The sequence below is a fragment of the Sycon ciliatum genome, chromosome 1, assembly GCF_964019385.1.
Source record: "Sycon ciliatum chromosome 1, ocSycCili1.1, whole genome shotgun sequence".
Taxonomy (NCBI): Eukaryota; Metazoa; Porifera; class Calcarea; order Leucosolenida; family Sycettidae; genus Sycon; species Sycon ciliatum.
The window spans coordinates 82,431,317-82,451,110 of NC_088643.1; the positions used below are offsets into that span (position 1 = coordinate 82,431,317).

Sequence of the window (19,794 nt, forward strand, 5' to 3'; positions counted from 1 at the left end):
CATACGATAGTTTGCATACTTTTCACATCAATCTCCAAGCACACATTATCCATGTTATCGGCGCACGTCTTTTGTCCAGCGTTCCGATCCTGGGGCTGGGACCAGTACAAATACAATGATTATGAATTTATGTACAATGACTATGTAGTCGTAATGGTAGGTGGCACGTCCTGCATACCAGAGCCAAAGAAGAGTGCTCGGGCGACAAGCTCAGAGTCAGACTCAGAAGGCACGTGTATCGATCAATTTTGGCGGGAATGATTAATGCTGTCAACACCGTCGACGTCAGGCAAAACATACAATCAGCCTACACTGTGGCTACAGATGGTCGCGGTGACCTTTATACAGCTTTGGATGTTCGTCATCCCGTTCGGCCAGATTGACAGCACTCGGAAAGTGAGACAGCTCCATCGCGCAGTGCACACTCGTAGTCGTAGTACAGACAGTGGGCAGCAATGACACTCTCTTACTACAGTCTAACTGATGCTTACTGGTTACAGTAGACTCTAAGTAAAGGTAAAACACGTCTCCTTCTTCTTTGTGCTTTCTGACGAGTCCGTTGCACCAGTGCAGTGTGTTCTAAAATTGTAAAAACCCGTCATGTTTTTCTGTGCACTGCATCATGCTTGTATCGTTCACATTTCCCCGGATTATGCCTCGCTACAAGACTTCTCGCCTAGACTCACATGGTCAGTCAGCAAGCACACATCTACCCAGCAGGACAGGAGTTTGGAAAAGAGAAAGCCACAATAGTATAGGTCGGATAAAGAGGTCGATGAGAGTTCAACGCCAATGCCATAATGAGCGTGGTCAACAAGAGAAAGAGATAATGAGGAAGACACCCTACTCAAGTTCCATATTTGCTAAGCATCAGATAAGATATGTGCTGAATTGAATAAGGATGGGAAAAAGAGGATCATCAGCCAGCAGGTTTTAGCTATGCCACTGGCACCAGACAGTCTTGATTCTGACTGGGAGACTAATATTATAATTATAAGGAGAATGGTGGAAGAGGACTAATTCGTTTTCACATCCCACAAAGCAGAGATGGTATTATACGGAGGAACAAGGAAGCCATAACCATACTATCCATTAGCACTACACTTGGATTATAATTCAAAGAGTACCTATCCTACCCGCAGGGAGATGATAAAAGAGTTTCGTGATAAACAGGATCCTAGAATAGATAAAAGCCTATTAGAGACACAAAGAAGGTGAGGTCAGGGAAAGTCAGGTCTCCATCCTCTCCTCATCGCCCTGGTAAATTGCACACCACTCGCGATCTACCACTTCCAGCAGGGCAGCAAACATTTTCGGAGCACGGAGAGAAGGTCGCTCGAAAGAGTGATCCATAGCCATAGGTGAAGGGTCCTGGGACTCAGAACTGTCAGAATCTGAGCTGGAGCTTGAATCATCACAGTCGGAGCAAATTGGTGACGGGACACTTTCCGGAATGCAAGTAGGTTCCACTGTAGCCATGGAATCGATCTCTTCTGTAGGACTTCTCTTTCGGCTCGGCTGAGGACTCTTGGGTCTGCGCAACACGGAGCGTGCTGACGGCTTACTCTTGACAGGGGAGAAGGCAAGTCCAGTATCATGTTCTGCCTTTCCCGGTAGATAGCGACGCCGTGCGTTGATGAACCAATTGTTCAGCTGGATTCTCGTCAGTTGAGTCTCTCGGCAAAGCTCGTTCTTCTCGTCGTCGTTCGGGTAGGGATTGTCGCGATGACAGTCAATCCACTTCTTCAGTGTTTCCGAAGTGGATTTGGGATGTCCACGGCGCCTGTCAGCGCTTGCATCCAGCTGCCTGGAGTCCGGAGATACAGGGCTGCTACTATCGGACGAACTACAATCTGCAGAACACATACCATGAAAGAGAAAGAAAGGAAACAATTAGTTGCGCTAGTAATTATCGGTACGTCAACTTTCAGAACTTGAATGTTCCCGCTTCCAGTGGAAGAATTATGTGGAGTAAATCATTCACGTGGCCATGTGCAAGGAATGCCAAGGACTGCACCACCGCAAGGAGTGTGACATCTCACTTGAAAGCCTACTAACGGCATGCCCGCGACAAGACCAAGGACAAACAACGTCTTGCAAAGCAGCACGCACGCACGCACGTCAACGAGACGTGCGCTGGAAAAACCCGACGGAAACACGTACCTTGGTTTCGCTCGTCACCGTAGCCCGCACTGTTAGCGTTGGCACGATGGTCTTCCATCACGCTCTGGGCGGCGAATAGTTGAATCGTGGAGCGCATGTTGGTAAGCGGGAAAGTTAGCCTCCTAGGTGCTGAAGGTTTCTCTTCGTCCACAACCTAATGAAAACTTGCGACCGCTCACCGTTGACACCAGTTCACAATGAATGCAGGCGCAAGGAGCAACCTTACTTTTGTCGTCGATATCCAGTCGGCTTGACAGTGACAGCACCCACTGACTAGACTGTGAGTCCCAGTGTAATTTGTACACGGCACACATGTAGCCTTGTAGGTCTTCTCCCTAGCGCGCGAATTGACACGTGACTCCACGCTACTAGTACTACCGTACTCCGTACTACGCGCTTTCATAGAATAACGTACTGGATTATGTACGGCATGCCGAGGCTGAGTCACCACGCGCGAAGTCCGTCACTTCCTACTTTGCGACAGTGTTGAAGGACGATTACGTGCAAGCGCGATATGTACGGAAGATATCTACAAAATGTTGTCAGTGATCACGATCACCAGCGCTAGCGCTGGTTCGTGTGCTGTCAGCTAGCTAGTGGACTGAGCACGTGGCAGAAGAATGGTTAGTTCGGATCGAGGTCACTGAACCGAGCTAGCTCGAGAGGTCGTACGATATCCAGTGACTGACATCGAGGCCGAGGCAGAGCCAAAACTACCCGCACTCTACTGTTTGTCTCTACTCTAGTCTAGAGCAGAACTAGCAGGGAACGCTACAGACAGTGCTGACTGTTGGCCTTTCTTCTTCAAGACTTGCCACCTCTCTCCTCAGCCTAGGTGATACTTCAGGAGACCTGCACCTCAGCATGTTGCTTCAGTTCACACGTCTAGCCACAGCTAGACTCTAGCCAAGCAGTTCTGAAGAAACCAACTCTCACTACTCTCAGTTCTGGTGCGCCGCCAAGCAAAGCACAACGCTGTCAACGGTCATGCTTGCACAAACCTCCTGTCCCGGTCATCGCTGTATGTGTGATAACGTAATAACTGATCAGTGATGTGTGCGAGGAAAATAATTAGTTAATTATTTAGTTTCGAAGCCACAATGTGATGACAGCAAAATTATGATTCAATGAGTACTACGATGTTTATGAAGAGGGGAACGACTGTGTGCTGGAAAATGTACAGTCCTGCACTTTAGCCTTAGTATAGGGCAAGCTGTTGACTGGTGTGCTCGTGAAGGTGTGCTCTGATAAATCCGAATCACCTAATCACACATGTGGTTTACGGTGTTTCTCGGACAGGTTGCTACCGCTGCTGCTGCAAAAACCTACCACAGGGTGTAAAGTGGAGCCGTAAAGATTCAATGCATCATGCAACTAACAGTAGCAGTTACTGTACTGCAGTAACTAATTACTTCAATTAATTATTTACGTTTCTAGTACGATCATGTGTACCTGGTAGTTGAGTACATAATGTAGTGGTATGGTAGGCCAGTGTGATGAATTACGATATCCTACAGTATTCATGACCATTACAGGTGGTCATTGTAAACGAGAACTGGCCGAATGAAACATTCCGTACTCCGTAGCCCATACATTAGCTGCTGACAATTACAGTCAAGAGGCAATAATAATTGTTTGAAAAAATCACTTGCACTTGCACTTGCAGAGTAATACAACCAGCAGAATGATCAACAGATCAGCATGGATTTTGGAGAGTACCACCATACTCCCAACTTTTCAGAAACAGAAACATCTAGCACATGCCAAGGAGTGGATTAGCTCCGGCTGATGGATCTACTCATCACAAATCAGAGACATGTGCCCACACACGTCTGCTGCAAAGATTGAGAAGAGCAGAGCGATACGTAGTCGAGTGCTGGAGTTGACGATAACCGGATCGTTCCTCCACTGGGAGTGGTTGGTCAGAAGCCCTCGAGCATGTTGCATTTGTGAGTCTGGGGCTTTCTACCAATTATTTTACTTCACCAATGCGTCATACCATGACAAGGCTGAGCCATAGCGATGATAGTTAGTAGGACCAGTTTGTCCTGTTTCAAGAAAATGCGAACAAAATGCAGATGTACAGACAATGGCAAGGCTGCAAGTGGCTGCGATGAGTCGAATTCATTATCAATACGCCCAAGCCGATGGGGCACCCAAAACACGCAGAAGTGCTTTGCTGGACAGGATTGTGTGACGCAGAAGAAACCATCAGCCCGTCAAACGCACCTTTCACAACTTACGCGAAACTCTTTCCTTCAAACGATGGACGTGAATGGCCAAAGATCAACTCTCTGTTGTCAGACCTGAGCCTGTTTGGATTCAGAAAACCACCCAATCGAAACGGGGTCGCTGTCACTCGGCCTCGCACTCTAATCTCAATAATTAGCTAATCCGCAGTGCCTCTTCTGTCACATGAGATGTCGGAGATGGCGGGAACTGGGATGCATTCTCGGATTTCACGGATGGCTGTGGGTTGTACACCCTCTCAGCTGGTCACGTAGACCATTTTTGTTGACTACGAACATCGTGTAGCATGATAGTGTACAGACGAGTGCGGGCCTTGCAGCCACGTAACGTTCTTGACCTGTCAACTGTCAAAGCAGTTTGAAAGCGGCCAGGAGAGGTGTTGAAAGGTTATGCACATATCAGCTGATGCACGCCTGTCAGTTGACAGTTTTTTCGTACCTCAGTCGGCGGAGATCGGACTGTCAGACTCACACTCACAAGTGTCAGCGCAGGTTGTATCTTGCCGGTATGGCTGATGCTAAGACTAGTAGTAAGACCAAAGAGCTATCTAGTGTGCTCCATGTAGCAGAAGTCTTGTTGCCAATGACTATGGTACGGTATGTACATGACTGTATGTGGGCACACCTTGGGCGAGAATGAGTGAGAGTGCTAGACGAAACAATATTAAAAGTGTCTTGAACGAATGACAGGGAATCCCTCACGAATCTTCGTCTCTGGGATGCATGCAGTGTTGCGCTCTAGTAGGTCCTTCCTAGTCCGTACACGCGATGGACGTCTTCCAGTTCGTTTGCTGGGAAGTACGAAGACAAAGACAGTGCTATGGCAGTATGGCGATGAGGACATTTTACGTTCTGGACGAGAATGATGAGTGACAGCCATACATCTTGGTCGTCTTGGTCTGCATGCGAAAACAATATTATTACTGAGGCCACGGTTAGATGGTCTGGTACTCCGACCCGTGAAGTCTGTATGCTGCATGACTGTATGTTTCATTCTCCGCAGAACTACCAGAAGTAGTTAGTTGCGCACGTCGTTGTCATTACTATGCCACCGTGACACACACGATGACGGTAGTCTGTATTGTGACTTCGACTCAACTCTTGGCTGAGTCTTGCTTCTACCGGGTAACTGCACATGATGTAGACTCTACCACTGAGCCCACATCATGCATGATTGTGGAAAACAGAGCTCGTCCGGCATACAGTCGTGTACATGTAGGTAGTCAACATAGAAATGCAGTGCTAGTACATGTACAGTAGTATTTTGACATTTGCTACATTCATCGGAGGACAAATTGCAACTGTCAGACTTCGTGTCCCCTGGGTGAAGTGTCAAACGCAGATAGTGGTAAGAACATGGCGTAGAGGCGATGACGCAAACGAAGCCCGGTCTCACGAGATACTGCAGGTTTTCCGCCTGCTTCCTTTCGGACTTCTTGCAGCCTGCGGCTGAGTTGCACAGTAGCGTAGCTCAAAGTAAAGGTTGGCATTACGCGTGTGGATGGAATTTCCTCCCTCCCAACGAGTGACTAGCTAAGCATTGTATGCATTGTTAGTGTTGCTTTACCAGTACGGCTGCCAGGAGCCCACACAGATCGCAGGTATGCCATCCATGTCGTTCCATGTTCTTTGACATAGCACAGCCACTACCACACGTCACAGCTGAGCCCCTACGCCAGGGCAAGGAAGATCATACGTAAAGTCATTTTACTGTATTCCAATGCCATTACGGTCGTCTTGGAACGTGTACCCCTGACCTTGTACATGAAGGAAAGTACTGAAGCCGTGAAGGGGTACGCTAGGACTGTGCTGAAGGGGTACACTACATGTAGGACTGTGCTGTCAAACGTCAATTTTTTCCCTCTTGTTTACGTTTGCGAATCAGTGCCACCTTCGTAGCGCCACGTGTGCCCGTATGCCCCTCACGCACGTCTCTCGGTAGCTATCCTCGTCATGTATGAACGCCCTATGAATCCCATAGTCCGAACCGACTGGTATGCGCTGACCACTCCCTCCTTGCTTCGGGCGAGTACATTGTCAGAGTGGGTATCTCGCAGACATTTACGTGACTCCTCCCTGAGCAGCAGGCCTTCAGTGTGGGCGGAAGGAGATTGATTTTCTCATCGATTCTTGTCCGCAGCAGCCAGTACTGGAGCACCCGACACCACAAACAAACGTGTTGGGTACGTTCTCCCTTCCCGTTACACCTGTTGGTTGTCGGTCCATATTCTTGTGTATGCACTGCGGACGCAGTTGAAGTGTTTGTTTACAAAATACACGCTTCAATTATTCCAGCATACATTCTACATCGGGACCAGTCACTATGTTATGCGGACAGTACTATTTTCACAGTCTAGTTGGATTCGGGAGCATACGGGTACCAGTATGATACTTGTACTGATCATATTGTTTAGGCGGCACACACCATTATCATGCCCACCACTGTGCACAGCTGCACGTGGGCCTTCTGCCAGCAAGCAGAAGCAGCCACAGCAGCAGACGTGACAGGCGCACTGGCAGGCACCATCTGGGCCCCTTGTCCTCTCCACCCTGCCTGGAGCTACACGATATGTGCACTATCACTTTATCAGAGTAAGTGTGACAGTAAACGAACCAGTAATGCAAGAAACCTATGGATAGTCCAAAATGGTGGTCTAGTATTACAGCTACAGGCGTACAGCGAATCTTAGTGGAGAGCAGGGCTGGTTTGCCCACTGCTGCAAACAATGGTAGATAGATACGTGACGTGATGATCTCAAGGCGGTCAACGCAAGGGCTAGGGGCAACACTGCGACAGTCAGTTGTCGTCACCCTGTCAGCCAATCCGGATAGGTCAGAATGCCCATGACCTCTGCCCATGTGATCAAGCAATTCTTCCAAGCATTCCTGGATGCCATCGTCTAACTCTGCACGTACGCCATCCTTTGCAAACAGACAAAAACGGGATGTATGCGTAGTAAGAGTATGCAGAAGTGACAGCAGCACGAGCAAATGTTGGTGGTACGACATTGTAGGTCATTCGGCTGACCCAGTACTGGCAGTAACCTGTCAGTGTCGGAAAAGTCTGCTCACAAGCGACCAGTCATTTAGAACTATATCTCTGCAACTGGATAATGTCCCCATCGCCAACAGCTGCAGGGTGCATTGCCATCAAGGTCCAGTACTAGGCAGTAGGGAACAACTCCTCCCGTCTGCTCTATCATATGACTCTCAGCTGCTGCTGCTGCTGCTGCTCTACAAGAAAGATGCAACGCACGTGCAACAGAACCAAAAGAAAAACGTCAATGGGGAACGTGGCGGGAGGATTGGTCAGCTGATACGGCTACGATGGTGCCATCGTTTTGTTTTAGATCGACTCTGCGACGAGCGGACACTGCTCACGGGTGTGTCGAGATGCGGAGCATGGCTGTAAAACGTGAAGGCAAGATTGCTGGTCATCGGTGTCCACAACAGATGGAACAGCGACCGCACGCAACCTTGTTTGACGCTCAAACTCAGACTATCTGGTTGAGGTATCCCCATTACCATATCAGGATCGACAAGCGATAGACAAACAAGACAACTGGAACTGCAGCATGTTTAATTGAAAAGATGATAATGGGGCAACACCAGGCCTCCTCCGGACTAATAAATATCATTTCATACAACAAATTAAGACTCTGAATTACAGAACAAACCACCATAAATATATTGCTCAAACTGACAGAAGTGACCAAATGAAGAGAGAAGGAGAAAGAATTTTCCAGCCCGGTTGCAACTGCGCCAGCACAGAGGAACGACAAAAAGAAACAGGGTCCTAGAATTAACACTGGGAATCACATCATCTGATATTTCACCTCGATAATATTGAATTATGATTTGAGCATGACGAAAATACTGCAGCTCACTTTCTCACAAGCAATGCGAAAAGTCAATGACAATGGTGGTTGCATAGTGTGGTCCCCCACATGAATAATATTTCCACAATACTTTCTAGTAGTGCAGAATAATGGGTCCTCTTGGCCAGCAGTGGTACTCTGTTACCACAGGTATAGCCGGGTATAGTCATTCAAGTTACCCTATTTGGATTGATTACGCGTAGCTCAACACTAGCAGTAGCACTGCATGCACTCACACAGCCCTAGCTCCACAGGGCAGCACTGCATGCACTCACACAGCCCTAGCTCCACAGGGCAGCACTGCTAATTGCCATGCCACTGTGTGGAACACATCAGCAAGGACAGCTTCATCTCCTTGACCAACTCACTGATTGAGTCGACGCTAGCGGATCCCAGTGTTGGCCTGTTGCTTAGCGGGGTCCACGTAGCCATTGCTGTCGAAGCTCTGCACCGGAAACAAGTGACCACAATGGACAAACAAGCACTTATAAAATGTCAGTGTATGGGAGTAGTAGGATAGGTATGGTATTCTAACAGGATGTCAAAGCTGCTGGGAAGTGTCATTGTGGCTTCAAAAGGACCCACAGTGCACATTAAAGGCACAGGGATGTGTATCCATAGGTGGTATGATTAGGCACTGTGGGACACATCCAACCATCTGTAACAGGACATGTGCTGCTAGCTACAGTCACATCATCAGAGTGTGAACATGACTGCTACATGATGGCATTGTATTCATGTTGGTTATCACACTCTTCACAGTAACAAGTTCACTGTCCACACTACCACCACAGCAGATGGGTGCACTGGCAAGCAGGCAGCTGCTCAACATCACCAGACTGGTACACACCGACAAATATAACTATTAGTACCAGCATAATACTAATAGTGGCCTAGATACAAATAACTGCACATGAATCTACACGCTAATGACATGATCCCTTTGGAGTATTACACTCATGTAGTATGTGATAGGTCCATGTCAGGCACTACAATGCACACCAGGGTCTGTGAGGGTCAGAGGCCATGCCTGACTGGCTCCTGCACTTGTGCACTTCATGGGCACTTAACTCCACTCTCTCTACTCACTGAACAGTGACCATTCGGCACGTTTCACACACACTGCCACACACACACTGCCACACACACACTGCCACACACAGTACAAACTGTATAGAGTCAAGTGGAGTAACACTAGTGTGAGTCACTCACTGTTGCATGACTACTCAGCTATGACTAATGTGTGAGTCATAGTCCTTGTTCAAGTCACTACTATACTGACTGTACTGTACATGTAGTACACCATGTACACTGTACAATCTACTTGTTGTGGTGTGAGCACAGGAAGTAGTTATAAAAGTACTAGTAGTAGTAGTAAATACGAGTACTGTAGTGTACAACCACACAGTGAGTGAGGGAGTGAGTCCTAGTCAAGTACTGGAGCAGTGCATGATGTAGTGTAGTACATGGTATGACTATGAGTACAGAAGCACACCATGCACCTGCTCGCACTGTGCTCAGCAGTCAGCAGTCAGGATATGCACTGAGCCTAGGCTAGAGCTCAGGATGAGATCACCATCACTTGAAGCTGAGTGGTTCAAAGGTGAAACACTTCCAACCACAGGTACTTATTCCCAAGAGAGTACTTGGTGAATACATGTACAGTACATTTGGTTAAAGTTGATAGTCCTTGCACTGGTATGGGTAAGAACTGGATACGGCCACTGTGTCTCTGCATAGTATTACACAGGGGATAGTCGAGTACATAACGTTGTACCCATATCCCATACGTCACAGCCCATTGCAGTCTCAGTGGCAACAACATGACTGATAGGACAGGCACAAGTATGCCAGGCTGCTCTGTACTTCTGGGCTCAGCCTGGCCTAATCCCCTGTGCTTCTCCAGGTGCGGCACCCAATGCCCCCTACGTACGCCAACCAATGCCTAGAAACTTCCAGAGCTGCAATAACCAATATTTCTCTTTATCATCTACTAGTATTTTTAAGTGCCTTGCATTACAGACTTTGAATTTGCTAAAATCTTGGGATCTCAAGTAAATGATTTGCGTAGTGTTGACCCTGTGACCATGGATCAGGAAGAGAGTACCTACAAACTATACATCTAGCTCTGTGATTCCTATAGTAAATTTCCCAGTGCATATATATATGTACTGCTAAGTATACCCATCACACATATCTGTGCCTAATTACATGCTAGCATTTAACTTTCTCTATGCGTGCTGCGGTTTTCCGTATCACCGCGCTAAGTGAAAGCAAACCGCACAAACACATGTTAGATGCAGGAATTGCACCTTCTCTAATCTAGATGTCAGTTATCCCTCACGCGTGCGCACACATGCTGACAAGACTCTGTGTTCCCTGCCTGACAATGGATGGAGATAAGGAAGAAGATAAGGGAGTAGGTGTCTGCAAAGTGTCCACGAAGGAACTTTGTCAAGTGCAAAGCATTGTTGTCCGGTCCCACGAGGCCTAACACCAGCTGTTAGAGTTTCCCTGTTGACAGAATCTTCTTCATGGTCAGGTTTCATGCTTCTCAACACAGCTACTATCTCACTGCCTCCTGGATGTAACACAATCTTCTGTGGCCATCACGCCACTAGCTGTGTAACCAAGGTCTACTTTCAATAATCTAGCCCAGCTGATTTTACTTTAGGATCAGCTGATCTCATCAATTCACACAGTCTTGACAGGAAATCTGTGGAAGCAGATCGTACCATATGCCCAAATCATGTACCATTGAGGGTCTAGGAATCCCCCCTCCCTCACCTTACTATTTCAATGCACAATTGCTACTTGAGCGTAATCATCCTGTACTCCACTGTGACCACATTATGGGGACAGAGGGAGGGGGAGTCCATTCTGACCATGTACATGTTGGTCATACCATGAAGAGAGTGAGTTACTAAGGTAGTCACAGTACTAGCAGACATACATGTACCAGTACTGAGGCAATTACTAAGAAGCATTCACTACTACTACTAGTAAGAGTATGATGAGTACGAGTACTCATAGTAATCATGTAGCATGCCCACTCAAAAGCCTATAGTAGTCATATTGTTCCACACCCAAACCAGTCTTACAATTAGAACTTAGAAGTATCCTTAGCTCAGAACTGTGGGGTAAATCTAGAACTAAACAAGAGAATTTCAACCCAATCCGAAATGGCCAAATAACTTATTTTGCAAGCCCACAATCTATCTGACCCTTGACTGACAGCACATGCACTGAACCCAGACTGACATTGTTACAGTACCCCTAGTAGGCCCTAGTCCTAAAATGCTGGTTTTCACATACAGCAGCACTTGGAGTAGGGAATCCAGTCTTTTTCTGACACTAGATAACACTAAGTCTTGCAGTGACAGGGCAGAATCCACAAAACACACACATTCCTTGGGCTGGAATTTTCCCACTTTGTCAGGGGTGATAAGTAGGTGTACTTGAGTTCTCAACAACATTCCAGCTTCTTTCCATCGCTCTTGCCCTGCTCACAATAGGTCTTCAGCTCTGCCCAATTAGGTGAGAGTGTCAGCACAACTCAGCTGATGCATTCCCATAACAGAATGTGAGCCACTCCACAGAGTGCCCACAGAGAGCCGTGGTACAGCCCCCCCCCCCTCCCCACATAAAAATCATAGCAGTAGCAGGACTCATATCCAGGATCAGGAGTTGGAGTCCCGCACTGAGTTCATAGCGAGCAGCCTATTACACTAGGAGGAGGGGGGGGGGGGGGTATCAACGACAAGTGTGCCATGGGACTTGAGAGCACCTGCCTACAGAAAGCTTTCCAACTTCTGAAAGAAGGCAGGATAAAGTGGCGAGTGCTTGTCAGTGCACTAAACTGGATTGAACCGTTAACTGCCCTCTTGCAGAAGTACAATATGCCAGTATTATGACCAGGGTAGCTGGTTAGAGCCTCGACAATCTCACAGTGGTGCCACACCTGTACTTTCAGCACATACTTTACCCACACTAGGGCCACAGTAGGAAGGAACGTGACGGAATGTGTAGGGCTGTGTAGGGCACCTTCAGTTTGACCACTTCACGCAACTACATGTGTCCGCACAGGGCACTTAATGCGTTTCAGGAGTTGTGCACATGTGCATGCCAGTCTAGCGGCCCAATAGACCTGATTCATAGTCTGCTGGGAGCCTGGGGCAGTGGCACCACTGATTATCCAATCTTGTAATGAAAGTTCTAAGTAAGTAGCCTACCATGCACATCACCCGTGCCACCCATGCCCTCTATGAGGAGAACGAACTGGTATGGGCCCATCTCAACACGAAATCTCTATAATCTGTTGAGAACGTGTAGTTAACGTGCACACTGATGTTTACAGAGGCCCATTTCAACATGACTTGATCCATTGGGGACCACTCTGCTAGCTAGGCTACTGGACCCATTCCACATCAATGGTGAGCTGTCAAACAGTGGCCGTTAGGATAATTTGAACTGAGTCAGGGATTGACATCAATGCTGATTGGACGATTCTGGAACGTCTCACATAGCCCTGCTCTAGTGACACATTGATTGGGCAAGAGGAATTAAGTGCAGCGAAAACGTGATGGGATTCGCCACAGAAATTGAAACTCACCCAATGGCCATTGTCGAAGGGAGAAGATGTTGAGAAGCTGATAGTGTTCACAGTGTCCTTGAGTCCTCCACCACCTGGCTGTCTGGATGCTGTGTAATCTGCATAGCAGTGGCACATGAATGAAAGACCTCAAGATGCATGACATGTCGTGTAAGCAACCCAAGCAGTCACAGACTCAACCAGTGCCCAGAGGCAGTCAACCTCTGTGGAGAAGAAGTGCTGAGGAACATCCCATGGTCTACTGCGGCCATGAAAGGCAAAGAAGTAAGGCAGACCAGGACACAAGGCAGGGAGGGACACGAAGCAAACATGATCTCTTTTGAAAACAAAAGCTGTTTGATTATATTGCCGGTCCCCTGGCACTTTATGACATGAGCACATCTCTCCTGCCTGGAGGCAAATACGCACAAGATATGACTGGTACATGGTCACCTGGTGTAGCTGGGGCTATATACAATGGAGGAAAATGCCAATGCAGCATGAAAGGCTGTTGCAATATTCTGAGTTTTAGGATTCGGTGGGCAGAAATGCAGCTGAGGGCACAACCGGAAGCAGATGATGGTGTAGGTTTGCAGTGAATTCTCTGATCACAGTCGAGGTCACATGGCAAATACCACTGTAATGGATTCCTCTCAGAGTGAATGGTCAGCCGGGCTCTAGAATTACACAGGGACCGGGCACCTCAGCTGGAATGAGCCCAAAGCTGTACAAGCACTAAGCATTATTAGTTCAGGGCACAGTTGGGAAGCATTGCACAGGCAAGTGCCACATATCACAAGCAGCCTGTATCCGGATGCTTTAGGCTTTTAGGGAAGAAAGCAACATGGGTACCCCTTTTCATGACACAAGTGAGACTTAATTGTTCATTGCCCCTATGTGCACTGGCCACTGCTCTGTTAAAGCAGTTATCATGGTACTAATAGGATTATGACAGACTTGCACTGCGCACACACACTCCAACAAGGCAACATCACTAATGGAGTAATGCACCCAGCCCACTCCTCCCGTGAACCACCACGCTAGTCTCAGTGGCAATATTAGAATCAGTATTCACCGAGGACCAGCCAATGACAAGGAGGTGCATACTATATGTACTAAGAGTACTTAAAGGTGATTTGTTTAGCCTAATCCTCAGTAATTAACTACAAAGGTAGTACTCCTATTGGTGCACATACTAGGACACTGAGCTAGATGAGCTGAGTCTGTCCATACTATTTCTTGACATGACCCACGTGTATGCCACATGTCACAGCATAGCCCCTCCCTCCCCAAACACATACACACTCACTAACACCATTACGGTACATACATGCGGTACATGTCTTTAGCTCAGGCTGCCTTCCCACGTGCAGCTCTGCCCATGATATAATCACGGAAGCTATGACAGTACCCATAAGGATATCACTACTGTCAACCATACAAGAGCCATAACTGATCAGTGAAGTGACCACCATTCACCATCACACTTGCGTACAACAATATACTCCATCATATCCACCATCACCACACTCTGGGAACTACTAGCAAGCCAGGCCACTTTATCATTGCCGTTTCCTGCAGTAGATCATCCTAGATCCTGCTGTGGATGTAAGGCGGGAATGCCATGCTGGTGACGCATGCAACCATGACAGGTATGCAGTGTGTAAACCCGGAAAATGGAGGCAACACAGCTGGGAGCACTAGTGCTCCTCACCACATGAACTGTGGACTCTAGTGCTATTTCCAGTATCTCTAGTACAGAAGGTATACCAGTACTGCCTATTGGCCATACCATAGTACTGCATCATGGGTCAGTGCAAGCTGCAGGAGTGGTGCGGACTAGCTTGCTGTGCACATAGTCAGTGTTGACATCCAGCTATGGTCCTAGTCACCTGAGCAATGCCCTGCACACCCCCAGGAGACCCCTGCTGGACGGAATTACAAACAGACACCTCCAACACCTCCTTGGCCACCATTGGGTGCACTGTCCGGCCCTGATTCCTCTTGAGAAGCTCAATAACTCAATCAGATCAATGGAGCTGGTATGAAGGACCACTGGCTGTTTTAGGTGATGGGCATTCTCAACTTATACAAGCACTATACATACTGGCATGTAAAGATGACATTCTCACATTCCCATCATGGGATTTATTGTGTGCAAAAGTGGGATGCCTCCCCCCCCCCCCCCCCCCCTCCAACTGTTCATGCAGATTCCTACTCCTATGCTCAATGATGCTGAAATGAGAGTGTTGCTATGACAGTGTAGTTCTGCAGTTCATAGGCATGCTGAGAAGGAATGCAGACTTTCTCAGCCTTATGCCCACCGGAGTAAGTAGTTGGTTGGTAAATGTTCCCTTTGAATATGCTATGACCACGATTGATAGCTGGTAACAGCTCACCACACCCAGCACACACAAACATTCACACATTCCATACCAAGTGGGGATGTAGTGCTGTACTGCTGCTGTACTGCTGGTCAGCCATTCAAACCTGAGGCATGGAGTGACTTATGGGAGCACTTGCGCAAAAGTTCAAAGCCTGTCAAAATAACTTCACATCCCTGCCTAAGCATAGCTCATCAATTTAAAGGCCAGGGGTGAAGTCCAGTGTTGCCTGGCAATCAAACTTTGAATTTCTGTTTCCTCCTACTCCTAGACTGCAATTTCATTCATACACTGAAATGACTGATAGCTGAACTGTGTGAAACCATCTCTTAGACACAGGGTCTATTATCATTCCACTGCTCACACTCTAGCCTAGCCTGGCATAGGATCATCCAGTTCATGAGTCATGCAAGTCCTTCCTCTATGTACGGTAGGGGTATGTGGGTTTTAACACCCCCCCCCCCCCAAACACACACTTATGAGTGCAGCAATCCCTTGGTAACAGATACACCCAGAACCTATGCTCCCTGTCACACAAATATGTCATGATACGTGTACATGCCGCATGCACCGTCACTATGCTTGCCACTGCCCTGGCTAGGGTAGCCTACTACCAAGTACCATACTAGCAGTTAGCACAAGAACGTGTTTCCTAGCCTGCCACTAGTACTAGCAGGGGTGATAACAAGTGGCAGGGTAATAATTACTGGTCCCAACTACGTGTAGTTGAGACTGCATTATTATCATGGGCAGACATACATGTAGAATTTAACTAGCCAGGTGCACTGCAGAGGAATGTGGTTTTCATGACATTACACTTGATCAAGGATTACCATGTAGCTATAATAATTTTACTGAAGACCAGCAATTTCACACTTGTTGCATACCAACTGCACAGAACAAGCAGATGTGAAGTGCAGAAATGATCCCTCCAGTCAATTTTCCCTGTCTGCTATGCTGTCATTCGTTCCAGCGCCATCTGTTGTGGGTAGTTCTCAGCCTACGGTATTTCCTCTTTTCAGAATTTTAAAGAGCACTCCACCAAGGTTCACCAAAGCAAAAAACTTGCAGCAAAAGAAAACATGGATGCTCCATGTAGTTAATCAGAAGTATGTTTGATTATGCCCAGTTTAGTGCTACATAATTTCCCTTTGGTAGAATTGTAAATGTAAGGACGAGTTGGGTCCTTGTCCTTTTATGGGGCATCTGCTATCCAATATCTTGATCTAGACGAGAAACTCCGATAGGCCCGAAATAGAGCTAGCACAAGCGAACCAGGAGTAACGTGGCACCTGAATATGCAGGTTGCCAGCACCAACTTCCTAGATTCTCGATAGCACATTATAGACAACAATAGGTGTTCAGGAGACTGAAGCACAGCGCACGGTTAAATATTGTCTGCATTGCAGCTGGCTACAACATGCACTCTTCTACGCCCGAGCTCACCAGCAGAAACCCCAGGAAGGAGGAAAAGTAGCATAAATCTTTTTGCAGGCGCAGATCCGGTGACTGGCACAGCATGTGGCAGACAGATTCCGCTCAAGCATGACCAAGGAGGAAAGTGGTGTATGAAATGGTGGTCTATGGCAATGGGTTCCTGCTCAGAGAATGCCCATCTTGAGGCTGGAATGGCCTACGTTAGCAGTGGCGGGAGTTATAATTAGTATGTACCCCACTTCCTTGGAAGCAGGGTAGGTGACTCTAGCTGTAGCACAGGAAGTAGCCTTGAGTAAATAAAGGTTACGTGCAGCAAGCTGAATACACATCAGCCTGGCTTGTAACAGCTGCCACTGCTAGTGCCAATTAGAGATGCAAAGGATGCGATGCTTGGGTTGAAATATGGATACTTAATAAACATGCTGATATTTCAGTGCTTGACACATATGTCGTCCTGACTGAGGACGCACCCAAACAATTATAACACAACACGATTCACATATCGAAAGATGTGATCCGTGACAAAACAATATCCGTGTCTAATTACTACAGTTAACTAGCTTGAAGCTTCCCCTGACGACATTAAATCAGCTATCCTGTTCAATTTTAGCTCCTGATAACCAAACCCAGCTAGGATAATTACCAACAGCACGTCTAACTAGTATTATGCCTTACCAAACACAGCCATCTTCTTTTCTTTCTTCGTCTCCATCTCAAGTAGTGCTTGTAGGCACTGTAAGAAACACATACATGCACAGATACACAGATATACACAGATATACACAGATATACACAGATATACACAGATATACACAGATATACACAGATATACAGATACACAGATATACACAGATATACACAGATATACACAGATATACACAGATATACACAGATACACACATACACACATACACACATACACAGATATACACAGATACACCGATACACCGATGAACATAGCAAATACACATACACCGATAATTACATGGATACACAATGAACATTGTAAATACACATGCACATACACATGCACATGTACATGTACATGTACATACATGTACAACAATGCAATGCTACTTGACTACACATGCACATGCATACATAGAGTTGTAGCATGCATGCATGCATACCGGTGCATGCAGAAGTACATATTATACATGTACCAGGCGCGTGCCCCGTATGGGTTCCTGGGTGCCCGGAACCCCCCCCCCCCTCTTTTTCGCTCAAAATGCAGGATTTTGCTTCATTTTTTGACGTGCCTGTGTACGAACACACTTATACTGTGACGAGCACATGTACGAGCATGCATACATGCACATACATGTACCTGGGCAGTGCTTGGGGCAAATTTGCTGTTGCGACGAACAGGGATGCTAGTCACACTCGCTCACAATATTACCAAGAGTACATAAGCTCACAAGAGCCTTCAACTCTGGATACTCTTTCTATGTAGTGCTCCCGTTGTACGCCCAACACACATCACATGGCGTAGTGCTCCCGTTGTACGCCCCAGCCCGTTCTAGCGACCAATGGAGTTGAAAAAATGGCACTCCCTAACAGAAACCTACTCAGCTAATGCGAGCCATCACCATCATACTTGGACAGCGTGCACGCCAGTCTTCGTTTTACGTAGCACAAATCGTACTTGGAACACGTGATGCGAGTTTTCGCCATCAGAGAACCTGTATGCAGAGTTGCACACTCTTGGGAGCTTATTCACTCTTGCTACTATCCACAACAGCCATTGGAAAAGCAATTTCAATGCTCATGAGAGCTGCTATGGAATTCTTGTCACCTATCAAGGGTAATTGGTAAATATACAGTGTTTCCTGTCCTGTCAGGAGTATATCGGTAATACCAGACAGACAATATAATTATATCTGTTTCTCTAGGCACTTTCTATTGACAAATTATTGTAAACACCCCCCCCCCCCCCCCAAACACACACACACACACACACACACACACCCAACACACACACACCCAACACACACACACACACACACACACACACACACACACACACACACACACACACACACACACACACACACACACACACACACACACACACACACACACACACACACACACACACACACACACCACCACCACCACCACCACCACCACCACCACCACCATTACTCTTGCACAACATACTCGTACATTCCAATAGGCAGTCAGCTGCCCCTATGATCAATGACACGTTCTGTGCCTTTTTTTTTAGTTCAGCAATGGAATTTTGTGCAGCTGGAATTCTCGACGTGTGGTCAAATCCGTGAAAAGTTGCACTTAAGTGACAGGAACAAATTCCAATCTCACTGCTGCTGCACGGGTTACGCTGCACGGGTTACATTACCAAGCACCGTAAAGTACCGGCGATCCCCCCCCCCCCCCCTCTCTAATTGCCACCCCCTGTTGAATTTCTGCCTGTGAAGCAACTTCGGCGTATCCAACGAAATATGGTGTTGAACCGATGCGTGCACTGCTGTGCACAATACGTGCCAGTGAAGGATGAAAATGTGCACAATCCAGCACACCGAGTCTGACCTTCTGCGGTGTTGTACATCGTACTGCACGTAACAGCCTTGATCTAATTCCCGCCCCCTGCCGAAGAACCAGCTGGGAAGCGACACAGCGACACAGCGTGGAGGACGGATCAACGGTACTTTACGGTATACACGTAGGACAAGCGGATATGCTGCCTCCCCCCCCCCCCCCCCCCCCGCTCGTATGTACATTGTGTATGTCAAGTTCAACGGTGCGCATATTGGACTCATGTATAGTGTTACTCTTCCGAAATAGCAAAGTGGCAAGTTTGTCCCTCCAAATCAGAGGCGTGATACATGATCAACTGTCCTTCCCCGAATAGACACCCTTCGTCACTATGTCACATGACTTTTAACATACATGTCATGTGACTAAACATGCATGTCATGTGATCGCCATAGTTCTTCTCACCTCAATATAGGAGCTGCGGCATGTGTGGTCACCACACGGTACCGGGAATTGCGAGTTCTGGACAGAAATACACATACCACATGCACAGAACGCGCACACGCACACACACACACACACACACACACACACAC

At 47.3% G+C, this 19,794-nt stretch overlaps 2 protein-coding genes across 3 annotated transcripts in view; both read right to left on the reverse strand.

Moving 5' to 3' along the window:
• Positions 1-728: 728 nt before the first annotated feature.
• LOC135805871 (homeobox protein TGIF2-like) lies at positions 729-2,380 on the reverse strand. The gene is made up of 2 exons (XM_065319991.1): positions 2,164-2,380; positions 729-1,853 (listed from the first exon to the last, which is right to left on the reverse strand). Exons 1-2 carry the CDS (start codon positions 2,258-2,260, stop codon positions 1,231-1,233), a joined length of 720 nt encoding a protein of 239 aa, XP_065176063.1. The 5' UTR covers positions 2,261-2,380; the 3' UTR covers positions 729-1,230.
• Positions 2,381-7,975: 5,595 nt separating this feature from the next.
• The window catches only part of LOC135805873 (uncharacterized), a 60,746-nt gene continuing 48,927 nt past the window's right edge, over positions 7,976-19,794 (reverse strand). For both annotated transcript variants that reach the window (XM_065319993.1, XM_065319992.1), the window contains exons 35-38: positions 19,664-19,720; positions 17,378-17,435; positions 12,903-13,000; positions 7,976-8,735 (exon numbers count right to left, since the gene is read on the reverse strand). In XM_065319993.1, the coding sequence (XP_065176065.1) occupies positions 8,673-8,735; positions 12,903-13,000; positions 17,378-17,435; positions 19,664-19,720 (276 nt within the window). In that variant the 3' untranslated portion in view covers positions 7,976-8,672. The remainder of the gene's footprint in view (positions 8,736-12,902; positions 13,001-17,377; positions 17,436-19,663; positions 19,721-19,794) is intronic.

Bases quoted from the DNA above. Each gene is read 5' to 3' on its own strand.
- LOC135805871 (XM_065319991.1), bottom strand. From the start codon at position 2,260: ATGCGCTCCACGATTCAACTATTCGCCGCCCAGAGCGTGATGGAAGAC. The intron at 1,854-2,163 runs GTACGTGTTTCC...TGTGTTCTGCAG, and splicing joins CGGTGACGAGCGAAACCAAG to ATTGTAGTTCGTCCGATAGT.